Source organism: Chroicocephalus ridibundus, chromosome 6 (assembly GCF_963924245.1).
Source record: "Chroicocephalus ridibundus chromosome 6, bChrRid1.1, whole genome shotgun sequence".
Lineage (NCBI taxonomy): Eukaryota > Metazoa > Chordata > Aves > Charadriiformes > Laridae > Chroicocephalus > Chroicocephalus ridibundus.
The window spans coordinates 67,405,261-67,426,551 of record NC_086289.1 but is presented as its reverse complement, the minus strand read 5'-3'; the positions used below and the strand labels follow the sequence as shown (position 1 = coordinate 67,426,551).

The 21,291-nt window shown below is 44.2% G+C and overlaps 2 protein-coding genes across 3 annotated transcripts in view; one reads left to right on the top strand and one right to left on the bottom strand.

Moving 5' to 3' along the window:
• Nucleotides 1-14,690, bottom strand: part of RSRC1 (arginine and serine rich coiled-coil 1) — a 171,547-nt gene extending 156,857 nt beyond the window's left edge. The window contains exons 1-3 of the mRNA XM_063339869.1: nucleotides 14,575-14,690; nucleotides 6,828-7,022; nucleotides 4,177-4,302 (exon numbers count right to left, since the gene is read on the bottom strand). Of these exons, the coding sequence (XP_063195939.1) occupies nucleotides 4,177-4,302; nucleotides 6,828-7,022; nucleotides 14,575-14,690 (437 nt within the window). The remainder of the gene's footprint in view (nucleotides 1-4,176; nucleotides 4,303-6,827; nucleotides 7,023-14,574) is intronic.
• A 1,557-nt stretch (nucleotides 14,691-16,247) lies between these two features.
• On the top strand, nucleotides 16,248-20,787 carry SHOX2 (SHOX homeobox 2). Of its 2 annotated transcripts, none has more exons than XM_063339095.1 (5): nucleotides 16,248-16,518; nucleotides 17,618-17,826; nucleotides 20,202-20,259; nucleotides 20,361-20,449; nucleotides 20,536-20,787. In XM_063339095.1, the coding sequence occupies exons 1-5, from the start codon at nucleotides 16,248-16,250 to the stop codon at nucleotides 20,785-20,787; spliced, it is 879 nt and encodes a 292-aa protein (XP_063195165.1). The 2 variants fall into 2 exon arrangements, with proteins under 2 accessions (XP_063195165.1, XP_063195164.1); XM_063339094.1 differs by having other exon boundaries at nucleotides 20,361-20,466; nucleotides 20,517-20,787.
• Nucleotides 20,788-21,291: the final 504 nt, after the last annotated feature.

Sequence of the window (21,291 nt, the reverse complement as noted above, 5' to 3'; positions counted from 1 at the left end):
GACAATAAACACAAACTTGTATATTTAAAGGCAATTATAGTAAAATACTCTATAACCACCAAATTGGATGAAATCAGGGAATAAAGGTTAACACATTTTAATTCCATTTAAAGCTACATGAATTAAAAGATTTGCATTACGCGTTCTGATGTAAAGTAAGTATTTTCATATACGATTGACTTAGAGAACAATTGCAGTGAAAACTCCAAAAATATTAACAAGACTCTATCCACATAGAAATTATATGAGATCTGAGTTTCTCCACTCCAGAGAAGCATAATATTCTAATAAGAACTATCCTAATCTTCACCCAGCAATAATTTCAAGATGATATTATTATTCTCATTTCCTTGAATAATATCCATACTCCAGGGCCATTTTCCTTCTCATATTCAATATCATGCATGCTTGTATCAAGATTCCTTTCTTCATATCCTGTCACAGTATCAATCACTGCCTCCTGTCCACTCAATCCACTTTTGATTTATCAGCCGCCGTCTTTCTGGACTCCATAACTCGACCCAAACCATTTTAGCAAGACATTGACAAATAGCACCCAGTATCACATCAACCTGTTCCACTTAGTAAACTAAGAAACAGTAACTGTGACATCTCTGCATAAGTATTCCATTCTATTCCCCAGACTGATGTATATTAATGAGGAGATGGTATTTGAAATGCTTCTTCCACATCAGCATCTAATATGATCAAATTAGGAAATGGGATGATTTATTAAATTTCGTAGGGCTGAAATATTTCTTTATATCACTATATGTGTGGTTTCAGAAAGTGAGCTGTTGCTTTCAATTTTTCTACTGAGGATGTGCCTGCATTTCACAGACGAATTATTGTCTTTAAAAAGATTGCAAGAAGGCGAAATGTTATTAAGCAAATGCTCAGTAAAACAAACTAAATCGGTTTTAAAATTCCTAATTTAATGTAAATCTTGGTTGTTTTGCTGAAATTCAGTTTGTGATCTTATTAAGTCATATTTGCATTGTACTATCTTGCTGTAGGACAGCTTTAAATTTATAGCATTACTAGCAAGCCCCACTTTTTTGACTCTAAAAATGCATCGAAAAGAAAATAGTTATTATATGCACAAGTTTTCTTATCTTCTAAAGTAAAGTACAAAACAAAAAAATCATTTTAGGTTACAAACAATACCTACTCAAAATATTTTTAAAACATGTCACTGTAAAAATCTAACTTTCCAAATTAAAACTTGATATTTCAGTATTTTACACAGTTGGAGCTCTGCGAATCATTCACTCAAATGAAACACCCTTGGCAGAGAGGTTATTAAAAAAAATTACATTACAGCCACATATACTTTTACCAACATTTTCACTACCTTGAAAAACAAATCATCTTAATTTGATGGGGGTTTGTGGGGAGAAAAGACATTATAGGATACAGAATTTGTGACATCTGCATGACTTATACCAAAAACAAATCCAGTGATTTAAAGATACCATGTAATGGATCTTAACTTCCAATATGAAACTTGTTTTCTAGTGTCCGTCCAATTGGGAAAAAAAAAATTTAAAAAAAAAAAATCACAGTTGCCCAAGTCCAAAAAGTGGTATTCTGAAGGTACAACCATAAGGTGACAAATACAAGTAGCATAGAGATGATCTTCACTTTATTGCTGTATCTCATATATTGTGGCTTTTCAGGTGGGTCAGTAGATTTTACTCCCTGACACTGGCAATTCAGAAGTTGGAGATCAACAAAAATACTTCAGTGGGTAACACGCTCCACTACACCAACGCAAGGTGGCTGCCTAAGTTACTTCTGATCATTTTATTAGAGAGTTCACGTAAGTGTTTTCTTCAGTACTTATCTTTAAAAGTCATATGAAAATAAGCCACCTCACCCCAAGCAAAAAAAAAAAAAAAAAAAAAAAAAAAAAAAAAAAAAAAAGAATGAATTACAGATGCCAAATTCTTATGAAAATTCCGCTTCAGTGCTACAAATACATACATTTCCTAAGACAAATATTGTCTCTCTGCATTTGACAGCTTTATATGGATTTTTCTTCTCTGAATGCTTTTTAAATTCATTTCAACTTCTGGTACCCAGAATCTCCAACAGCAAGGGTTTCCACAGCTTAATTATGCAATATATAAGAACCATCTCCTTTTGTTTGACTAGGATCTGCCACCAGCTGACTTCATTCACTTCACACCTGCCCCAGGTCTTACATTGGAGGAGACAGGAAACATTCATTCCTTAATCATCTTTTTGTGCCTTTTTTTTTTTTTTTTTTTAAAATATCCCTCCATCACATTCCATCTTTCCCCCATGATCTTTTTTCCAGCCTGACGAATCATAATGTACTCAGTCCTCTTAGGAAAGCTGTTTGTACCTTCGATCGAGTGCACGAGACAGATTTTGAGATAGCAAAGAAAGGAACTATTTAGCATTGCTGCGACTGCCTCAACGCTAACACACAGGGAAAACACAGGCCTCTGGTAGCAGCTTTCTTCAACCTATTTAACTCCTCTCCAGAAATAAGATTAATCCATGGCTTCTCAGTGTAACATTACAGCAGAGAGCAGACTTGGAAAAAAAATTACAGTAAAGGAGTCAATGTGTCCTGTTGGTTTTAGTTCTATACTTTTAACAATTTAGTTTTATGCTTTTAAGAGGCCAAAATACTCTTCTGTCATTATTTAGGGTGTTATTTATAAATATTTTTCCTGAAGAAATGTGTCTGTGAATAGTAATATCATTAAAAGCGACCTGCAGCTATACCTTCATAGCTATGTACTGAAAAGCTAGTGTATTTTATACATAAAATATTTTACACATAATGTTTCCTAGCACAAAATTAAATAAATAGTAGTCATGTCTTTAAAGTTTTTAGGTGCATGATTTCCACATATTGCAATGACAATTAACATTAGTTAACATCACTCCTTGGAAAAGATGACCATTAGTCTAATGAGATTTGCAATTTATATTTATTACAATAAAACCTAGATCTTTAAATCAGGTTAATCATATTTCCTAGTGCTGAGTATCTGACATACTAAAACACACCTTCATTTTCACCTTACTCTTTTGACATTTCATTGTTTTAAAACTGATTTTGTTAGCAGAACAGTGGATATTTCCAGGAATATTTCTACACACAGCACAGTAGCTTATCTGGGTTGTACAGCTCAGACGGTAAGTATACTCAAAGAGAGATCAGGCAGTTTAAATAACCAAATTGCTACTACAAAGGCATTGTAGCAATAAGTGTCCAAGCAACTACCATAATGAACAGCTGTGAATAAGTCATGAGAGAATACAAATAAGAGAAAGCGAAATGTTCACATCTTTCAACAAGGATTTTTCAACTTTTAGAGGCAACAGCTCCACTGATTTGGTATGTGAAAATAACATGTTTTCCTAAATTCTTAGTGCAAGTACACAAGATTACCTGGACGACGATCTGTAAACACATACTAAAACAGCTTTGATCTGCCTGATACACTGAATAATTAATTTAAATTCAATAGAAAATCCAGGGGAAAACTTTATTTCAACTTTTTAATTGAAAAATACACACACACAAAAATTGAGCTTCTTTTAATTACAAAAGTATGAAGCAGATTTTATAATACAATTTGCAGCATCTGATTAAGATTTAAATATTTAAATTACATTTATTTTTGAAAATATTCATTTTTCACAATCCAGTTTATGAAAAAGTTCAGCACCATGGATATCTTTAAATATTAAGAAAAATTTGTATAACTAAATACTCATGTCTTTCCAAGGGAAATACAGATGAGAAAATAACAGGTTAGTCTGATCTTCAGGGGGCCAATGTTGTGCATGGGAGTTATGGGAATCAGTAACCAAAAAAATCCACAAGAAGTTTTCAGATTATTACAGTTAAACAAAGGTGACTTCATTAATGCTTTTTGCACTTGGTCAAATGCAAAACATCTAACTTATCTTCAAAGCCAGCTGTTCCACCAGTGTAATTTAAAGACTTAGTACATCAAAAGCACAGCACAGAGATTTCAAATTAGGAAGAGTTTCAAGTGATGTGTAGTTTAGACAATCACTTGCAACTATTATTTCTACTATATTCCAAACTCAGTAACTATATGGCGATCTTAAATTAATGATTTTACAGTAGAAATTATAATTATTTTTCCTAGAAAAGATTCTTACCTTCTTGTTCTACTTTTTGATCTCGATCTTTGAGACCTGTAGGATTTGCCTCTGCCCCTTGATCGGCTACGACTGCGTTTTCTTCTAGAACCATATGAAGAACTACTGCTTGATCTGTGTCTGCGTCTAAAACAAAACCATGCCATTAGTGTGCTACTGCTTCTAAAAACAAATAGGAAAAAAACCCTAACAGTTTACTTAAAAGGGACATACAAACCTGTGGGTTTTGTATTATAACATTGTTGTAGAAGCCTCAAATACCACTATTACACTGTAATAAGCAATTCACGTACACCTGGGCCACGCCTGTCTTAAATAGCTTACATTCTAAAAATATACATCTCAAGACAGAAAAAGGGCAGAAGGAGAAACAGAAGTTAACTGATTTGCTCCAAATCATGCGATACCTCAAGGACAAAGCCAGGAACACAGCTCAGCTCCCAACGGTTTTTAGTCCCATGACCAGCTCACTGGAACTCACTGCCTCTTTGCCAAATCTAAGGTTGAAGAAACATTTAGACCTACATTCTCAGCAGGATTTCCACCAAAATACACTGTATGGGATAAGGACTACAATTCTAGTGCTAAAAATGAAGTTCATAAAATGCTAACTTCTGCATTGCCACTCTATACAATTATTTCCAGCCACACTATGTGCAAACATAAAATCTAGACATAAAAATTTATTTTAAATTATGTAAACTTAAAAATATTTTCTGTATCTCTCTATATATAAACTTACAGATGTGTTATGTCAACTTTCATAGCATGCAATCTTTGTTCTGCTCTGATGTAGACAGATCCTCCTATTTTTTTTAAAGTACTATTACTAATCAAATAATCAGTATTAATTTATTCCATTTGAGCTTAGAAATTTTCTCCTGAGTCCAGTCAGGAGCCAGAACGGTACTTCCCTTCCCCCTCCCCCCCAACCTCCCCATTTCATTTATTCAAAGAACAAATTCTTATACACATAGGAGAAAAGTGAGAGAATACATACTAAATACATAAAATAAACCAACTAATCCAAAAACTGGTGAGAGGGATACCTTCCAAGTCTTTATCTTCTGCAAAATTTCCTCTCCATCTCCCTAACAGCTAAATAAATAACAATTGCAATCTTTCTGAAAACCTCCATATTTTTGGCCTTTATTATGTTTGATTAATATTAAAATACGTAGAAACATTTCTACTCAGGATGTAGTCAATGTGATATGTGCTTATCTAGCACAAGGCAAAAGGTGCTGTATTATGTGCAAGTAATGCTGCAGTAGTCCAAACTGGAAAGGATATATAGGTTAAATACTAAAGAACAGGTCTTCATCTGAGAAAGAAGTGCAATGTTCCTGCTAAACGAAGATGAAGAACAGTCATCTTAGAGACGGCTGCTTTTGATTCTTAAGGGTCAGGGATAAACCCAGCAGGACCCCAGCGTGTAATAGTGACTTAACTGCCAGGAGCAAATGCCCTAAACTAAGGGCAAAGCAAAGGTGCCAGCCAGATCCTAAAAGCAGACACTTTCGTCTTTTCTGGATTCAATTTAAGTCAACTGGTCTTCGTCCAGACTCTAATCTCCCTTCAAGCTCTGTTTTTATCTGCGAGATAGCCATGCCTGCACTGGACTAAAGAGATTCATAAAGCTGCATGTCATCAGCATATTGTTGGCATCACAGCCCATGTCATCTCACTGTGTCCCCTAAGGGCTGTATGTAGATGCTAAGCAGAAACAGAAGAAAGGGAGGATAGAAATAAACACGTAAGAAACCCCCCATAACCAGCCAACTTGCCCCTTATTGACACACTCTTCTGCCAGCTAAAGAAAGGTTTTTCAGGAGCACTTTCTAACACATTTACAGTGCAGCTAGACACAATGAGTATTTTCCAGCTCAATTAATAAATTGACCACCACCTGTTCAGTTCGACCCCAGGATCGCCGGAAGTCAGACTGAGAAACAACCAGGATGTCTAAAAAGGCCAGGTACTGAAAGAGGCCTCTGATGAAGCAAATAGGATTTTAGGTCAGGAAAAATTTGGTAGATTTAGCCACATGATCAATGTTCTAAACACCTGGCTGACTACTGTATTCCCTACACATAAAAAATAGCAAGAACAATTGTTGCAGCAAATTCATAGACCTACTATAAAACCACCTAAGTCTATCTATTGAGGAAATCTACCTTGTTGTCTGGAAAGACCCACTTGCTTTATTACAACAGAAAAAAGTAACACAGAATAGTCTATAACTAGTTGAATGAAGCTACTTTTCCAACTGGCACGAATATATGAACTACTACATTTCCAAAAAGAGATTAGAAATTCATTATTTAGAAGGAAGAGAAAGGAAAAGTTATTTTACTTTGTTGGGTTTTGTTTGTTTTAATAAGGAAGTTACCTTTGGATCTGCATATATGCTGGTTTTGTATTCTTGGAGCAGGAAAACTGTTTTGGGGTTTTTGGTGGTGGCTTTGCTTTTCTTTAAACATAAGTGGAAATACTGCCACATCTTCCAAGATTCAGAGCAAACTTTGCTTTAAAATTCCAGCCTAGAACTGACTACACATTGGATTCAAACACATCTGGCTTTGTACCATAATATGAAAGAGACCTATTTGTAAACAACTGCAATAGAGAGTAAATTACTATAAATGCACCTTTTCTCATAAGAATGAGAACGAGACTGGAGATCTCGAGACCGCGACCTTGACCTTGATTTCCTTCCAGATTTTTTGCGACTGTACGTTCTGCTGTCTGAGGAACTACTTGAAGACGAACGCCTGCGGTGTTTCTTTTTCCTTCTGCTTCTGTTCTCTTCTTCTGTGTCCGAGGAGCGACGTCCCATTTTTAAACTACATAAAAACAAAAATTCTAAACTGTAACAAAGTCTTGTGCCTACATTACATTGTTATATATAAGTATTTATAGTGTCTTTGCATATATAAATAAGCATAGGTTATACCATTTTTAAAAGTTATCATGCGAGTAGAAAATTTTAGTTTGGTATGCGAAAATTAAAAAAAAAAATAATCTAGATTTAAATATGCCAACAAATTCATGTTACCAAGTAACTTGAAATTTACATTGTCAGCAAATTTTAATTAATTTATTACGGTATTAAAGTTCTAAACTTTCACAAAAGTTATTTCACAACCATTTAAACACACATAAATGTACTGATAAAATCATTTACATATCAGAACATACTTGAACTTATTTTTACTTTTCTGCTTTAGATATTAATTTTTCAGAAATTTAGGGAGTGATGGACAAGATACTTCCAATATCTGATATTTCAATTTAAGATACTATGCAGTCCATAGTACAGCATCTTTAGTGTTTCATTTACAGTTATAAATTAAGATCCATAATAGTTATACAATCAACAGAACACAGTCTATTGATTTCAGTTACTGATGTGACTTCATGTGTTTTTAGATTGTGCAATTAAAATAATGTACGGTTTTGCCCTACTTGTTATAATTAAAATACACATTGAGAAAAAGAAATTTAGAAAGTTATTTTTAAATTACTTTAAACTAGAGTTAGGCTGATTTTGGTTCTCAATTTAGATCCATTCCATTTTAAATTCCTTTATTCCAAAATCAGACCTATAAATACTAAACTTCAGAAATGTTTCTTGATTGCCAATGTGTTCACTTGGACAAAGTATACAGACTTTGATATCAGATTTGAAAAAAAATGGGTGGTAGGGAAGCCTGCCATTCATTTAATTGTTGCAAAGTCTATGATCTTCATTTGTAACTCAATTTCATTGCTTCACAATTAAGTATCTGTTGTATTTCTTGGCTTTTCAGGCTGCAAAAAGTGCATAATGCTTTAAAACTATTTTTCTGTCCCAGCAGTATCAGCCCTATCCACCCAAGCCTTGAAGACCCCTCTTCACACACACTTCAGCTAATGGCAGTTAGTTAACAGCCCTTCTTCCCAAGAACAAACAGGTATTTCAAGGCTCCCCAGCTACTTCTGCACTGGGAAAACAGGAACTCATAATTCTTTAACATTCATATCAACAGCTAGATCACGGACATATTTTGCCACAATATCACCTGTCTTTAACCAACACTGAAATATTACAGGTCCTCATATTTCTACCATAAACAGGTTGAACTTGTTCATTTTCCGCATGCAAACTTTTGCCCTTCCTCACACCTTTTATCATCGAGGCAGCAGACCCTAATCTCTTGGGTAGAGACTGAAAACAGAACAAAAGAGAAATTCACCATTAAGTACGTTTATGTTTAAATTCACAAAGGGTTTACATGCAAATATAAGTCTTGATTACGCAAAGCCTTTTGGTCAAAATGCATGATTGAGCAAAAAAAAAAAAAACCAAACGTGTTTAGTTACACAAACTCTCTTAAACCTACATTTTCACCCTCAAGTTCCCAAGACAGATAAAACTGGTTTGCTACATACTTGCTACAATCCTACACCAATATATCTAAACACCCAACCAGGCATGGGATTTGCAAAGTCGGTGTACTGCGACCACTTTTCCCAAGGGAGCCTTTCAGGTAGCTACACTCAAAATACAATAAATATACACACAATGCTGCGTTTGACAGAGTTTGAAGACTGTACCAGAGATGCATGTTTGCTTATCAAATTGAGACACATTCCTCCCATGCTGCTGAAGCTCATTCCAAGGACCTTCAGACCCCTGGAGCCAGGGCGAGGAGCTACAGCAAGCACAAGTCAAGAGTCAAAGGGACATCATCCTGGAAAGTGGCAAGTTCTCAACCTGGCATCTACTTCAAGGAGAGTTACCATTTTTACCCAACAGTTGTTCAACGCAAAATACAAGACAGTCCCTTAAGTATCTGGATTTTCCTTGACATTCACTAGAGCTCACTTACTGCCACAATCTAAACAGTAGCTACGTAAACTTATTCCTATGTAGCTAAATCTCTGTGGATCACAGTCAGCTCTTCGGCACACAACCCGGACCTATCAGCTACACTCCTGCAGCCAAGAGCGCTTACAAATTAGTTGCTACTACGCTTTGCTGCGGTAAACCCCTCTGTATACGTACTTCACTTCCCAATAGTTTTTGTTTTCAGCCCTTTAGAACCAGTCCTTCAGCTAACAGTTTAAACAAAGTATTTTTGAAATATTCAACTTAAAGCAGAAAATCTCTGTGCACCTAAACCAGCAGAATTCTAGGCGGATGAACTGCTATGCAAGAGAATTCCTTTTTTAAATTAAGTTATTTCTACCATCTTACTAAAGTTATTCCGCACAGATTTTGAAAAAGACAGTACCTTACAGACTATTTAATCTCACTGAAGGAACTATGACTTTAATTTACAATTCTGTAGAGGAATGACAATTTATATCAACAGACCATCTTATGAAGTAATTTTTTTTTTTTTCCCCTTGTAGTAAAAGATTTACAGAGCTCCAAGGTACTAACAGTTATTGAACAGTAAAATAAAGCTCTTCAAATATATACTGATAGAACAATCTTCAAATGAACATGAACCTGAATCTCAAACTTAAAATAAGCGGAACTGCTCACAAAGATGAAACTACAAGGCACAAATTTTAAGTTAAAAGCTCACAGACCACAGCTCATGACAGCAAGATTAATGAAAGAGACCAGAGAAACAAAGAGTACAAAAGACACTTCTGCCGAGATATTTGCCACTTGATGTGGATATCATTACGAGCCAGAACATTACACTTCAACATATATATCGTCTGTTGTTTAACTTTCTTTTTTTGCCATCAGCTTTTTCCCCCCCCATTTGGACATGCAACTGGATTAAGCAGCATATAAAACTACTGAAATGTATTATGTAATTCTCAATTTTGTGTCTTCAGGACCAAAAAAGAACTACATGCCATGGCCCTTCCCTACTACAAGACAAGCCCTACAGCATACATGCACATAATTGAGCCTCAGGAGCTACAGGAGCATGGGCTTTACTGAGGACAACCTACAGGACAAAGGCACATGGGTGACTGATGCCCTGGATGTTCTAGAGTTTCCACCAGTAAAGAGGTTGCCAGAAGCAGAGCGCTGATCCTGGAACAATTTGTACAGCCGTAATCCTAGTAGATCCTCCTCCTGCGAGGATATCTTGAACGTACAAAGGCAACAGATAACCGTGCCCGAATGGCACTATCTTTCACCAGGGTCTTCAGACCATCCCTTCAGCATGACACACATTTTCCTATGAAGATGCCTCTTACAAACATAGCGCTTGAGAGTAGTCAATTGTCAAGACCTATAACAAACTAGTATTCTCCCCGACTACTGCCTACTCCCTCCATACTCCTGAACAGACCCGGGAAAAGGGATTGCCAGCATTGATTGATCACACCAGATGAAGCCTGATCATGCCAGCTGAAGAGTCGTTCTGGTGGGTCAGCAGTGGTCCATATACCATTTCCAGAAACTAGACTCTATGATAGCACCTACAAATCACAGAGGAGAACTATGATCACCCAGGGAACTTTAATCAGCAAAATAATGATGGGGGGGAAGAAAATGCAAACAGAGAAAATTAAAACTCATTACATGGCATCATATGCTGAATCCCATGGGGTTTTCATACCTGTCTGTTTCCATACAAAGTCTGTAGATACACTACAAAGACTCATACCATAGAATTAACAGAGTGTTCACCCTTATAGCTAGGGGGAATCCCCTTTTTAATGCTCCTTACCCTTACCTCTTAGGCAGAAGCTTTAAGCCATAAATATTTGCAATGGGAGATATGCTCTTGCCAACCCCTCTTTACATGTAGGCACTGTGGAAGATATGCCTCTCAATGCCTGGAGAGACACAGGAGGCTTTTATCCCGATTATGGAGCAATACTAGGTGGAGTAGAAGAGGAGGAGGGAAAGGCATATTAACAAGCACCAACAGCAAATGAACAGTGTCAGATGAACTTAGAATCTGGGTTACATCCCTGATGTTTGTGGGTAGACAGTCTCCTGACCATCACATTAGTGTGGCTCATTCTTTTCCGTTACCTAGCCCCAACCTTCCCCCTGCGTGGTTCTCATCCACTTTTAGCATATTCCCTCACCCACTTCTGAATTAAGATCAAACTACTCTGGTCAAACAGCAAAGGAACACTGAGAATTCAGAAGATGCTGTCTCAAGATAGGAGAACCCACAGCAGCTACATGGTAACTCATGCTGAAGCTTGAGCTGGAACGTAACATCGTCAAATTAATCAGCTACTTAAGTATTTTTGAAGGCTCTAGTGAATGCCTATGAACTTCAACATTTTGAAGGCCTGCAATTTGTCTGAAATTGAGCAGCTTTTCAATAGGATAACTAACAGCTGGACCTGATAAAATTTAAGTCCCTGTTCTGGAGCATCTAAAAGACAGGTCTCCAGGCCTTTGTTTTAATAGTTAATTTTTGGTTTAAGCCTTGTTTCTGAAAACTGATGCTGCAACACTTTGGTTGAAATGAAAACAAAGCACATACTCTCACACACCTGTGTTGCCAAGAGAAACACCAACATAAAAAAGCTCAAACCAACTATTTACACTTGGCAAAGTGGCAACGTTATCAACAGTGCTACCAAGCTCACCTGCAAACAGATAAGTAACCTCCAACCCTGCATTTAAAATGTAAAGAAAACATAGATGACATGGGAAACAAAGAGACTTCTCAAAACAAACAAACAAACTATTCAGAGAGTAAGGTACACTTTAAAATGTAGTAAGAAGTATACATTCATTAATCTGACCTTGTTCAATCTTGTTTCATAGATTTTAGAATTATTTCAAGTGTTCAATACATATTTTCAAGCACGAGTTTCAAATTATTATTGTATTTACTGCAGATTGTAAGAAAATAATAACGTTTGGTTGTTTTTAATCAGAGGCTGTTATCCAGTAAACATTACTGCAGCAGACTACATCTTGAGCACAGCATCCAATTAAATAATACAATCTTTAGTTACTATAATCAGACAGAAATGATGAACACAAAATAACCTCCACATTTGCTCAGCATCAAATGCAAACAGTTTATGTTTGTTAGTTACTAAGAAACTTTGATTATAACTGACTTGCAATTGACTAACCACCTGTGCTGTTTACATGTCATCTCTACTAACAAGATCCTTTAAAAAATTATAACTGATTAGAAGGGCATTGATGGAAAAATATACTGCAACCATCTCAACATCCCCATCTTTCCTGCTGAACTGCAAGAGTCCGTCTATAGGAGAGAATCAATAAGTCCAGATAAGATGCTCCTTGAGCTTCAGCCAGGAAACGAGGCTAACTGAAGCAAAATTTATTCTAAGCACTCAACAAACATACTCACTAGCTAATAAGTAGGAGCCAAAGTGTTACTAATGGCAATGCCGATCCCCGAAAAAGGGAAACCACAAACAAGCGGAGGGTAGATGTCCCTCTCAGATAGCTTCTGTGTGAGTACAGATCAAAGACTCTCTTTGCATTTACCTTCACCAAGCTTGTAGTTCTGTGGAAACTGTACCTGCTCTACAGTTCAGAAAAATTGCTCTCAGTAGAGCAAGAGGTTCAATTAAAAACCACAACAAGGTGGCTGTTCATACAAGGGCAGCAACCTGAACTATTGTTGCTGATTTTACATACTTATCCAGCGGTGCCTCTTTCCCTTAGGCAAGTTTACAGATCACTACAGGAGGAACACCTCAATTGCATCTACCAAGACAGCTACCATAACTGCTCACCTCAGAAGAAAGTCTAGAGATCAAAGAACCGCAGGAATTCAGTTACTTTCTTACAATCTCTCCCACGGGAACAAGAATCCACAAACACCAAACATACCAGAACACTGTCTTCTGCTTATTTAAAGGATGTCCTCTTTGACAATTGTACCAACAGTATTTTTCAAAATCATTCATTTTGAACTTATAAAAGTTTGCAACGATTCAAAATCAAGAATGAACGATTTGTAATGACAATATTCCTTAACTCAGCTTCAAATCTTTAGATTTCAAAGTTAAATGTTGAAAAAGCTAGGCTCAAGGAGACATCACATGCCCATGGTCATCCAGGACACCAACAGCAAAGCAGAGACTCAAACCAAACGCTAGTATGGTGCTCACCCACTAAGAGCTGGCCTCCACAAGCCATCTTTTGCTCAGTAAATCTTAATTCTACAAACTGGCCTTCCACCACATAACTACATTTTCCATACTTGAGAGCTACAAACGTTCCTATTTTAGATCAACCCAAGTAAGTTCACCAAAGGCATTAATTAATCAGCGTTTCTTACAAGTAACCAACTTACAAAATAAGCTTATAGATCAACTAAGTTTATCTGAACTTTATGAGGCAGTTTTTGGTATTTCTTTTAAACCAAGTTCTAAATGGCTTTCTCACACATGGCGTGCAGGATCATGCTAAACTACTTAATTTAACATGTTGAAAATTTGCCTCAGATCATTAGAACAGATAAAACTGTTCAAAAAAAAAGTTTCATTCATATCTGAAAAAATAACACCCAGAATTATATCTAGCTGAAATATAAAATGAAAACACCTAGAATGACTGCTGCCAGAAACAGCGCATCAGATAGAGAAAAACCCAATGGCGTACCTTCTTTACCCCCACTTTCACAAACAAGAGCTGTAAAGTAAGATTCTATACAAATAATCTCCTCTTATCGTCCTATGAATCAAAATATAAAGCGGATTCCAAGGGCAGGTGCCAGGGATAGTAAAATCCATCACAGATGCTACGTGCTTATATCAGCTGGGCCCTGCTAGTACACCGCAGGAAGAAAAACAGATTTGAAAAAGACAAGGAAGAGGGCTGTTCTCAGTGCTCCGTGTCAGTTTCCACCGGGAAATCTAACCAGAGTCACGAGACACACAGAATAGTTTGTGTTAGAAGAGACCTTAAAGATCATCTAGTTCCAACCCCCCTGCCCTGGGCAGGGACACCTCCCACTAGACCAGGTTGCTCCAAGCCCCATCCAGCCTGGCCTTGAACACCACCAGGGACGGGGAAGCCACAGCTTCTCTGGGCAAAACGCGCACGGGGCTCGGCCCCGCTCCCCACCCGGCTGCTAGCCTTCAGCAGCGCCGTTCCGAGCGCGCTACTCCTGCTCTGCCCCACGCAAGACGCTCCTCCCGGGAGGCGAAACGACCCGCAGGCCAGCGGGGGTCCGTCCTGGGACCCCGCCACCGCCCGAGGCGGCCAGGCTGCGGCAGCGCCCCCCTGGCGTCGCCATGGCAACACCAGGCAGGCCCGGCCCGGCCCCACACCGCCATCGCCACCCCCAGCCGGGGCCCGCAGCGGCCCTAGGGAGCGGCACCAGGCCGCAGGGCTCGCCCGGCCCCCCCGCGGCGGCAGCCCGCTAGCACCTTGCATGTCCCTGCCGAGGGCGGGCTCGCCAGCAGCCCCCACCACGTTACCTTAGCGGCCGGGCTGGGCCGGGGGAGCGAAAGCGCCGCTGGGCCGCGGGTGCCGGTTTGAGCTCAGCGCCTTCCTGGGCGGTGGACAGGCAGCACCAAGCCACCGCCGAGCTCATCCAGGCGGCCAGGCAGCGCTCGCCGAGCGCCGAGGAATCGATGCGGCGCGCTCGCCTCCCCGGCGGGGCGAGTGTGTGTTCCCCCACGCGTGACGGGCAGCGAGGGGTCGGGGTCTCGCTGCCCACGGGAGGCTGCAGCAGCCCACGGAGCTCTGTCTGAGGCGGGCGTCCCACCGGAACGACTTACCGGCACGTTGCCGTGGCACGCTGCGGTTCGCCTCCCCCACGGGTGACGGGCTCCGCGGCGGCACGGAGGGGCAGCGGCGCGGAGGGTTTTTTCGTTTCAGCCTAAAAGTGATTAAAGAGGGACGGTGTTTCCTGGCACTGACAACCTACCCCCGTGGGCGAAGGGGCAGCGCTCCCCACGCGGCGTGGACACCGCACCGGGACGGGGCTGCGTGCCCCGGGGATGGGAGCGGGGTGAGCACGTCCCGGGCCCGGCTCCGGCGAGAAACGCAACGAAATTATTTAATCACGAAGCGTAATTCTGTCTTTTGATGAATTTAGTTACTTTAACGCGAGTTTCCGAGCTCCCTGACACGGGAATTGCGTGAGGACAAACGAAATATAAGGATGGAAAAGCCGCTGACGATCGTCTTTCCCGCTCGGCAGCCGGTCTGTTCCCGCCAGGATGCCGGTGTCCGATCCCCCCCACGGTACCGAAAATGCCACCCGGGACCGGTTCACGGGCGGCGGGGACCCGCTCTGCTGCCTGAAACGGAGTGAAACAGTAAATCGTTGCCGATCGCGTGTGTAATTAGATCTGAAGAAACGGGAATTCCACCCTCCGCACTGTACCTGCTCGAGTAAATAAAAGCTCTTTTACGTAAAGTCATCTTTTCCAAAGGTCAAATGAAAAAAAAAGAAAAAAAATCAATACATAAGCAAGAGTTAAACAATTTTGAATAATTTATTAGAATTCTAGCGAAGGTGTAAAAGAGACGAGTTCTGTCAACAAAAGTACTCTCTTAATGGGATTTAAGCAACAAAGGAAAAAAAAAAACGATAAATAGCGTAATACGCTCTAATCTGATGCCACGGTTGCGCGGGGGGGCCCCGCACCCCCCCCCCGCACCCCGCCGGACGGCGGACGGCGGGGTGCGGGGGGTGCGGGGCCCCCCCCGCGGGGGCGGTACGCGGGCGCGGAGCTTGCGCGCCCCCCCCACCCTCCCCGCTCTTTGGCCACTCCCCCGCAGCTCCGGCCGCGCTCGCCCGGGACCTGGCGCAACGGGCCCGCGCCTAATTAAATTAATTAGTGCGGCGGGCGGGCGGGCGGACCGGCGGTGCCCCGGCCGCATTGCCCCGCGGCAGGGCGGCGCGGACCGGGGCGGCGGAGAACGGGGGTTCCATTCAGAGCTCCGAGGGGAGGTAATTCTCCGGGAACAAGGGGCAGGCTTTGCAAAGTATAAATAGTGGCACTTCAATCGCGGCGTCGCTATCAGACCCCGGGAGCCCTGCACGTCGGGCGGCACAGCACGGCTCGGTACGGTACAGCCCGGCCCGTGGATGCCCACCCGGGGAACCGGGGCAACGCGCCCCTGAAGCCCCGCCGCGGCCATGGAGGAGCTAACGGCGTTTGTTTCCAAGTCGTTTGACCCCAAAACGAAGGAGAAGAAGGAACTCATCACCTACCGCGAGGTGCTGGAGAGCGGGCCCCTGCGCGGCGGCGGAGGAACGCGGGAGAGCGGAGGAAGCGCGGCGGAACCGGGCCGCGACGAGGCGGGCAGCCCCGCGGGGCGGGCGGGCGGCGGGCGGTCCCCGCCGCGGGAGCCCGACGCCGCCGCCGCCGAGAGAACCGCCGAGGCAGCCACCCCCAAGCTCAGCGACGGTAACGGCGGCACCGGGGGGGTTCCCCCTTCTTTCCTTTCCCCAACCTCCCGTCGGGGTCTCGGTACGCGCGGAACGGAGGCGGGAGCGGGCGATGGCCGCGCAGCGGGAGAAACGGACCCGCGGTGGCGGGTGGAAAGGGCTCGGCAGCGCTAGGCGTTAATGAGCGGCTTTCCATCTTTTCCCAATTACGGGGAAATATGTGGCTAGCCTCGAAGTTTAGATTAAAATATTTAGACAAGCGTTTTGACTCGCTCGCGACGCGGTCTGTTCCCGTTTAGCATCCCGCGGGAAGCCAACGAAAACCCGCACACGCGGGCCCGTTCGTTCTCCTGCGGGTCTCGGCAGCGCGGACACGCGTGGGGCCGGGCCGCGCTGCCGCCGCTCATCCTCGGCTCCGCACCGCGCCGGGCGCCTCTTTTTTCAGCCACCCCCCGTGGTTATTCCGCGGCTTTTCCTCGGCGGGGCGATGGCCTCGGTGCCGGTACCGGCAGCTCCGCGCCGGCGGAGGGGCAGCGCGGAGGTTTCCGCGCCCACCGGCAGGGCAGGGACCGGTCCCCGTCGCTGCGCGGGGACCCGCGGTTCGCTGCCGCCCGTTTTGTTCAGACAAGGGTTTTTTTTTTTGCGAAGAGCGTCGCGGCCGGGAGCATCCCCGGAAAAGGGCTATTTAACAAATTTCCGCTAACGAGCGGCGGAGAGGGGGGGACCAGGCAGCCGGGGTAGAAAATTAAATAACGAAAACCAAATCCCCGGGAGAGAGCGGACTGGGGCGCGGAGGGGCCGCGGCGACCGGCGGAGCGCACCGGGGACCTGTTGCAGCGCTTCCCCCCTGTGCGGGCAGCGGGGCTGCGGACACCCCACCCCCGCGCGGTGGGGTCGGTGCAGACCCTCCGGGCGGCGGACGGGGTGCGGGAGGCGGGCCGGCCTCCTCCGGTTACCGGAGCCGAGCGGCAGGGCCCGGAAAGGCAGCGGCCGAAGCGGGCCTAGCGCGGCCCCGGCCCCGGGGGGGTCCTGCCCAGTCCTCCCCACGACGTCGTCGCTGGCAGCCCGGGCACCCCGCGGTCCCCCGTCCCCGGTCTGACTGCCTGTGTCGTGCCCAGTGTCCCCAGAGCTGAAGGAGCGCAAGGAGGATGCGAAAGCGATGGAAGACGAAGGGCAGACGAAAATCAAGCAGAGGAGGAGCCGGACGAATTTCACCCTGGAGCAGCTGAACGAGCTGGAAAGGCTTTTCGACGAGACCCACTACCCGGACGCCTTCATGCGGGAGGAGCTGAGCCAGAGGCTGGGGCTCTCCGAGGCTAGGGTGCAGGTAGCCAAACCGTGCGTGGGTGCCAGGGTGTGGGTGGCGGGGGCCTCTCTGTCCCCGCTGCTCCCGACACGAGCTGTCAGAGAGAGGAGGATGGGGTGGTGGTGTTGGGGGGGGAGTCGTCCCGGCGCCGAATTGTACCCAGCGAATCTGTAAAACCGCCTCCCCCGGGCTTTTCTGGGGTTTGACTCCTCGCGGGTCCCCTCGCTTTGCTGCCTTTTATTTAGTCTCCGCGTTTATTTTATCTCTGCCTCGGCAAGAGCTGCCGTGGGCTCACCGGGCGGACGTACCAATTAACTTTATAGATGTAGTGACCATAAACTAAATTAGGAACTGCTAAGTGCCAAAAAAAAAAAAAATAATTTACAGTCCGTTTCCCTTCGTAGTTCTTAAATCTTGAGGGAAGCGGCAGGGAAACGGAGTGAGGTGCACAGACCGGCTTTGTTCGGATTTATGAAATACAAAAGTCTGGGATAAAACCAGGCTATTTTAAGCGTTCTCCCGTGCCGAGAAGCCGCAGCTTCCTTTGATTTAACCTGCGCGTTTAACCTCGGGCTGCCCTCCCAAAGTTTTCCAAAATGGGTTCCCGGGCTGGTTTCAGCGAGTTTTGTCGGGATGAGATGAAGAGTGAGGAAGGGTCCGGGCTTTGCCGGGCTGGGGAGGAAGGTGACTCCTCAAACGAGAACAAATGTAGCTGCTCCGGTGTATTTCCGTTCTAATAATAAAAGAAGAGAAAATGATGGTCATTATTTGTTTGAACACATGGAGTAGTTTTAGGCCCCGAACATCTGCAGCTGTTAGAAAGTATTGCTGTAACAGATACTCCCCCTCAATCTTTGTGCTCGTAGGCCACCATCTGCACCCAACTATGCGCACAACCCTTGTGGGGTTTCCCTGCGTCTTGTCACAGGGTAAGGACAGAAACACAGCGGGCACATCGAACCCCAAAAGTCACAATAAACCGCTTTTTTCATCGCAAAAATAAAAGGGGGGGGAGGGGGGGAAAGACCCTTCGTTTTCCCGCTTCCCCGTTTTTCCGCCGCCTGTTTATGCCCAGTAAATCTTAACAAAAGGCAAGAAAACAAAGTTGCAGGGCTTCAACTTGGCTATGAAAAATGGAAAAGGGAGGTGCTTCCTTCTGCTGGCTGCGGGCTCCACAAAGAGCGCGGTGGCGGCGCGGAATCGGCGCTCCCCTTCTGCCAAATGGCCGGGCGCATAATAACTTTTTGGAGATTTACATAGATTAAACCCATTTCCCTTTAAATCGTTCCGGAAAACGCTCTGCAATAATATTTTTGCCTCGCGTCTGGGCTAATTTGTAAATTACGGAATGTGCGTTTCCACGGGAGGCTGAGGGCGAACATGGCTGTTGGGCAGATTTTGCTCGGCTGAAGTAAATGACAGGGCGGGGGAAATTCACGTTTATATTTGTCTCTTCAAGTAAGACCTCAAAAAAGCATATTTTTTTTTTTATTTTTTTTATATTTTTTGGCCGTGGGGAAAGGATTGCTTGGTGGATGTGGCTTCTGAGATGCGGCGCAGAGGTCTGTCTTTAAACAGGAATGTTTTAAGACGCGCTCTCCCTCCTTCCCTCCCTGCCCTCTCTGCTCCAAGCGAGCAGAACTTTATTCTGGAAATTTATTTCAACGATTCCATTTCCAGTATTAAAAGTGTGTTCTTGCCTAACGCGCAGCCTTTTCTGTGGAAGCAAATTAGATTGTCATGATAATGAGACAATTATTCCGCTTCTGTGCTACACTCCACTGCACAGAGGAACAGAGAAATTCTAAACTTCTTTGTAGTGAAGCTTTTATGACAGTAATTACCCCCCTCCTCAAAAAAAAAAAAAAAAAAAAGTGAGTCATTAAACTCTTTGGTGTTTGTTTTTTATTGAAGATAAAGCTAATTAATTTATTTATTAATGAGCACGAGCTTCTCCGGCCTGACGGTGCAAACAGTCAAACCCATTATCGCCCGTTAGTATTAGATATGAGGGGGCGATTTAGGTCTTGTGGGACCCTGATGTGGAAAGGCGAAACCGGGGCTCAGAAAGTAATTTTTCTGTAACGAGCGCTCCGCGAACGACTATTTTCTCTATATTTTGACCTTTTTTTTTTTTTTTTTTTTTCCTTCCCCCTCTCCCCCCGCCCGTGGCGTTTCGGAACTCATGAGCGGGGGCCGCCCGGGAGGAGGGAGCCCAGCCCCGCAGCCGGGTTTCTTTGTCTGCCAGTTCTTTGGGGTTTTTTTTATTATTATTCTCGGTGGGTTTATGGTTTGTTCTTGTTGGGTTTGGGGTTTTTTTGCGCTTCGCGCTGTCCCCGCGGCGGTGTCAGCGCGACCGTGACATCCGTGTCTTCCCCCTTCTCTTTCGCCCCCAGGTCTGGTTCCAGAACCGAAGAGCCAAATGCCGAAAGCAAGAAAACCAACTCCACAAAGGTACCGGGGGGGGTGTGTGTGTGATGCGGGTGGGTCGGACACGCGTGGGAGGAGGGGAGGGGAGGGTGCCTCCCCCATGCTGACCCGCTGCCTCCCCGCAGGGGTGCTGATCGGCGCCGCCAGCCAGTTCGAAGCCTGCCGGGTGGCCCCGTACGTGAACGTGGGCGCGCTGCGGATGCCCTTCCAGCAGGCAAGTGGGGCGCGGGTGGGTGGGGGGGTGGGTGGTGGTGGGGGGACACGGACACGCGTGACCGCCCCGCGCCTTCTCCCCGGCAGGTTCAGGCGCAGCTGCAGCTGGACAGCGCCGTGGCCCACGCACACCACCACCTCCACCCGCACCTGGCCCACGCACCCTACATGATGTTCCCCGCTCCCCCCTTCGGGCTACCGCTGGCCACCCTGGCCGAGTCCGCCTCCGCCGCCTCCGTGGTGGCCGCCGCCGCCGCCGCCAAGACCACCAGCAAGAACTCCAGCATCGCCGACCTCCGCCTGAAGGCCAAGAAACACGCCGCCGCCCTGGGGCTGTGACCGCGCTCCCGCCCTTTTATTTTTTAAATAAAAAGGGGGGAAAAAAGGAGGGGGAAAAAAAAAAAAAGAAGAGGGAAAATTAAAAAAGAGACGAGGGAGAGGAGAAACTGACGGGAGATATATACTTATTTAAAGAATTAGAGGAACTAGACGCGCAGCTGGGAAGTTCACAGGTTTTGAAACTGACCTTTTTCTGCGAAGTTCACTTTAATACAAGAAATTTGATAAGAGAGGCGGGCCTCCTTTCACGTTGCATCAGATACTTGAGTTTAACAACCACGTCTGGAATGGCGACAAAAAGAAGAGAGAAAGACAACGACGAAGAGAAAAAGAAAAAAAAAAGAAAAAAAAAAAGACAATGATTTCTCTGCGAATTTCTAATGGGAAACTGTCCGGGATACTTCCTCCAGCAGCATTCCGGGTTGCATGTATTTGTATTTCATTGATGGAGTCCTTTGATTCACTTGCACTTCACCCTCATCTTTAGTAGAAAAAAAAAACACA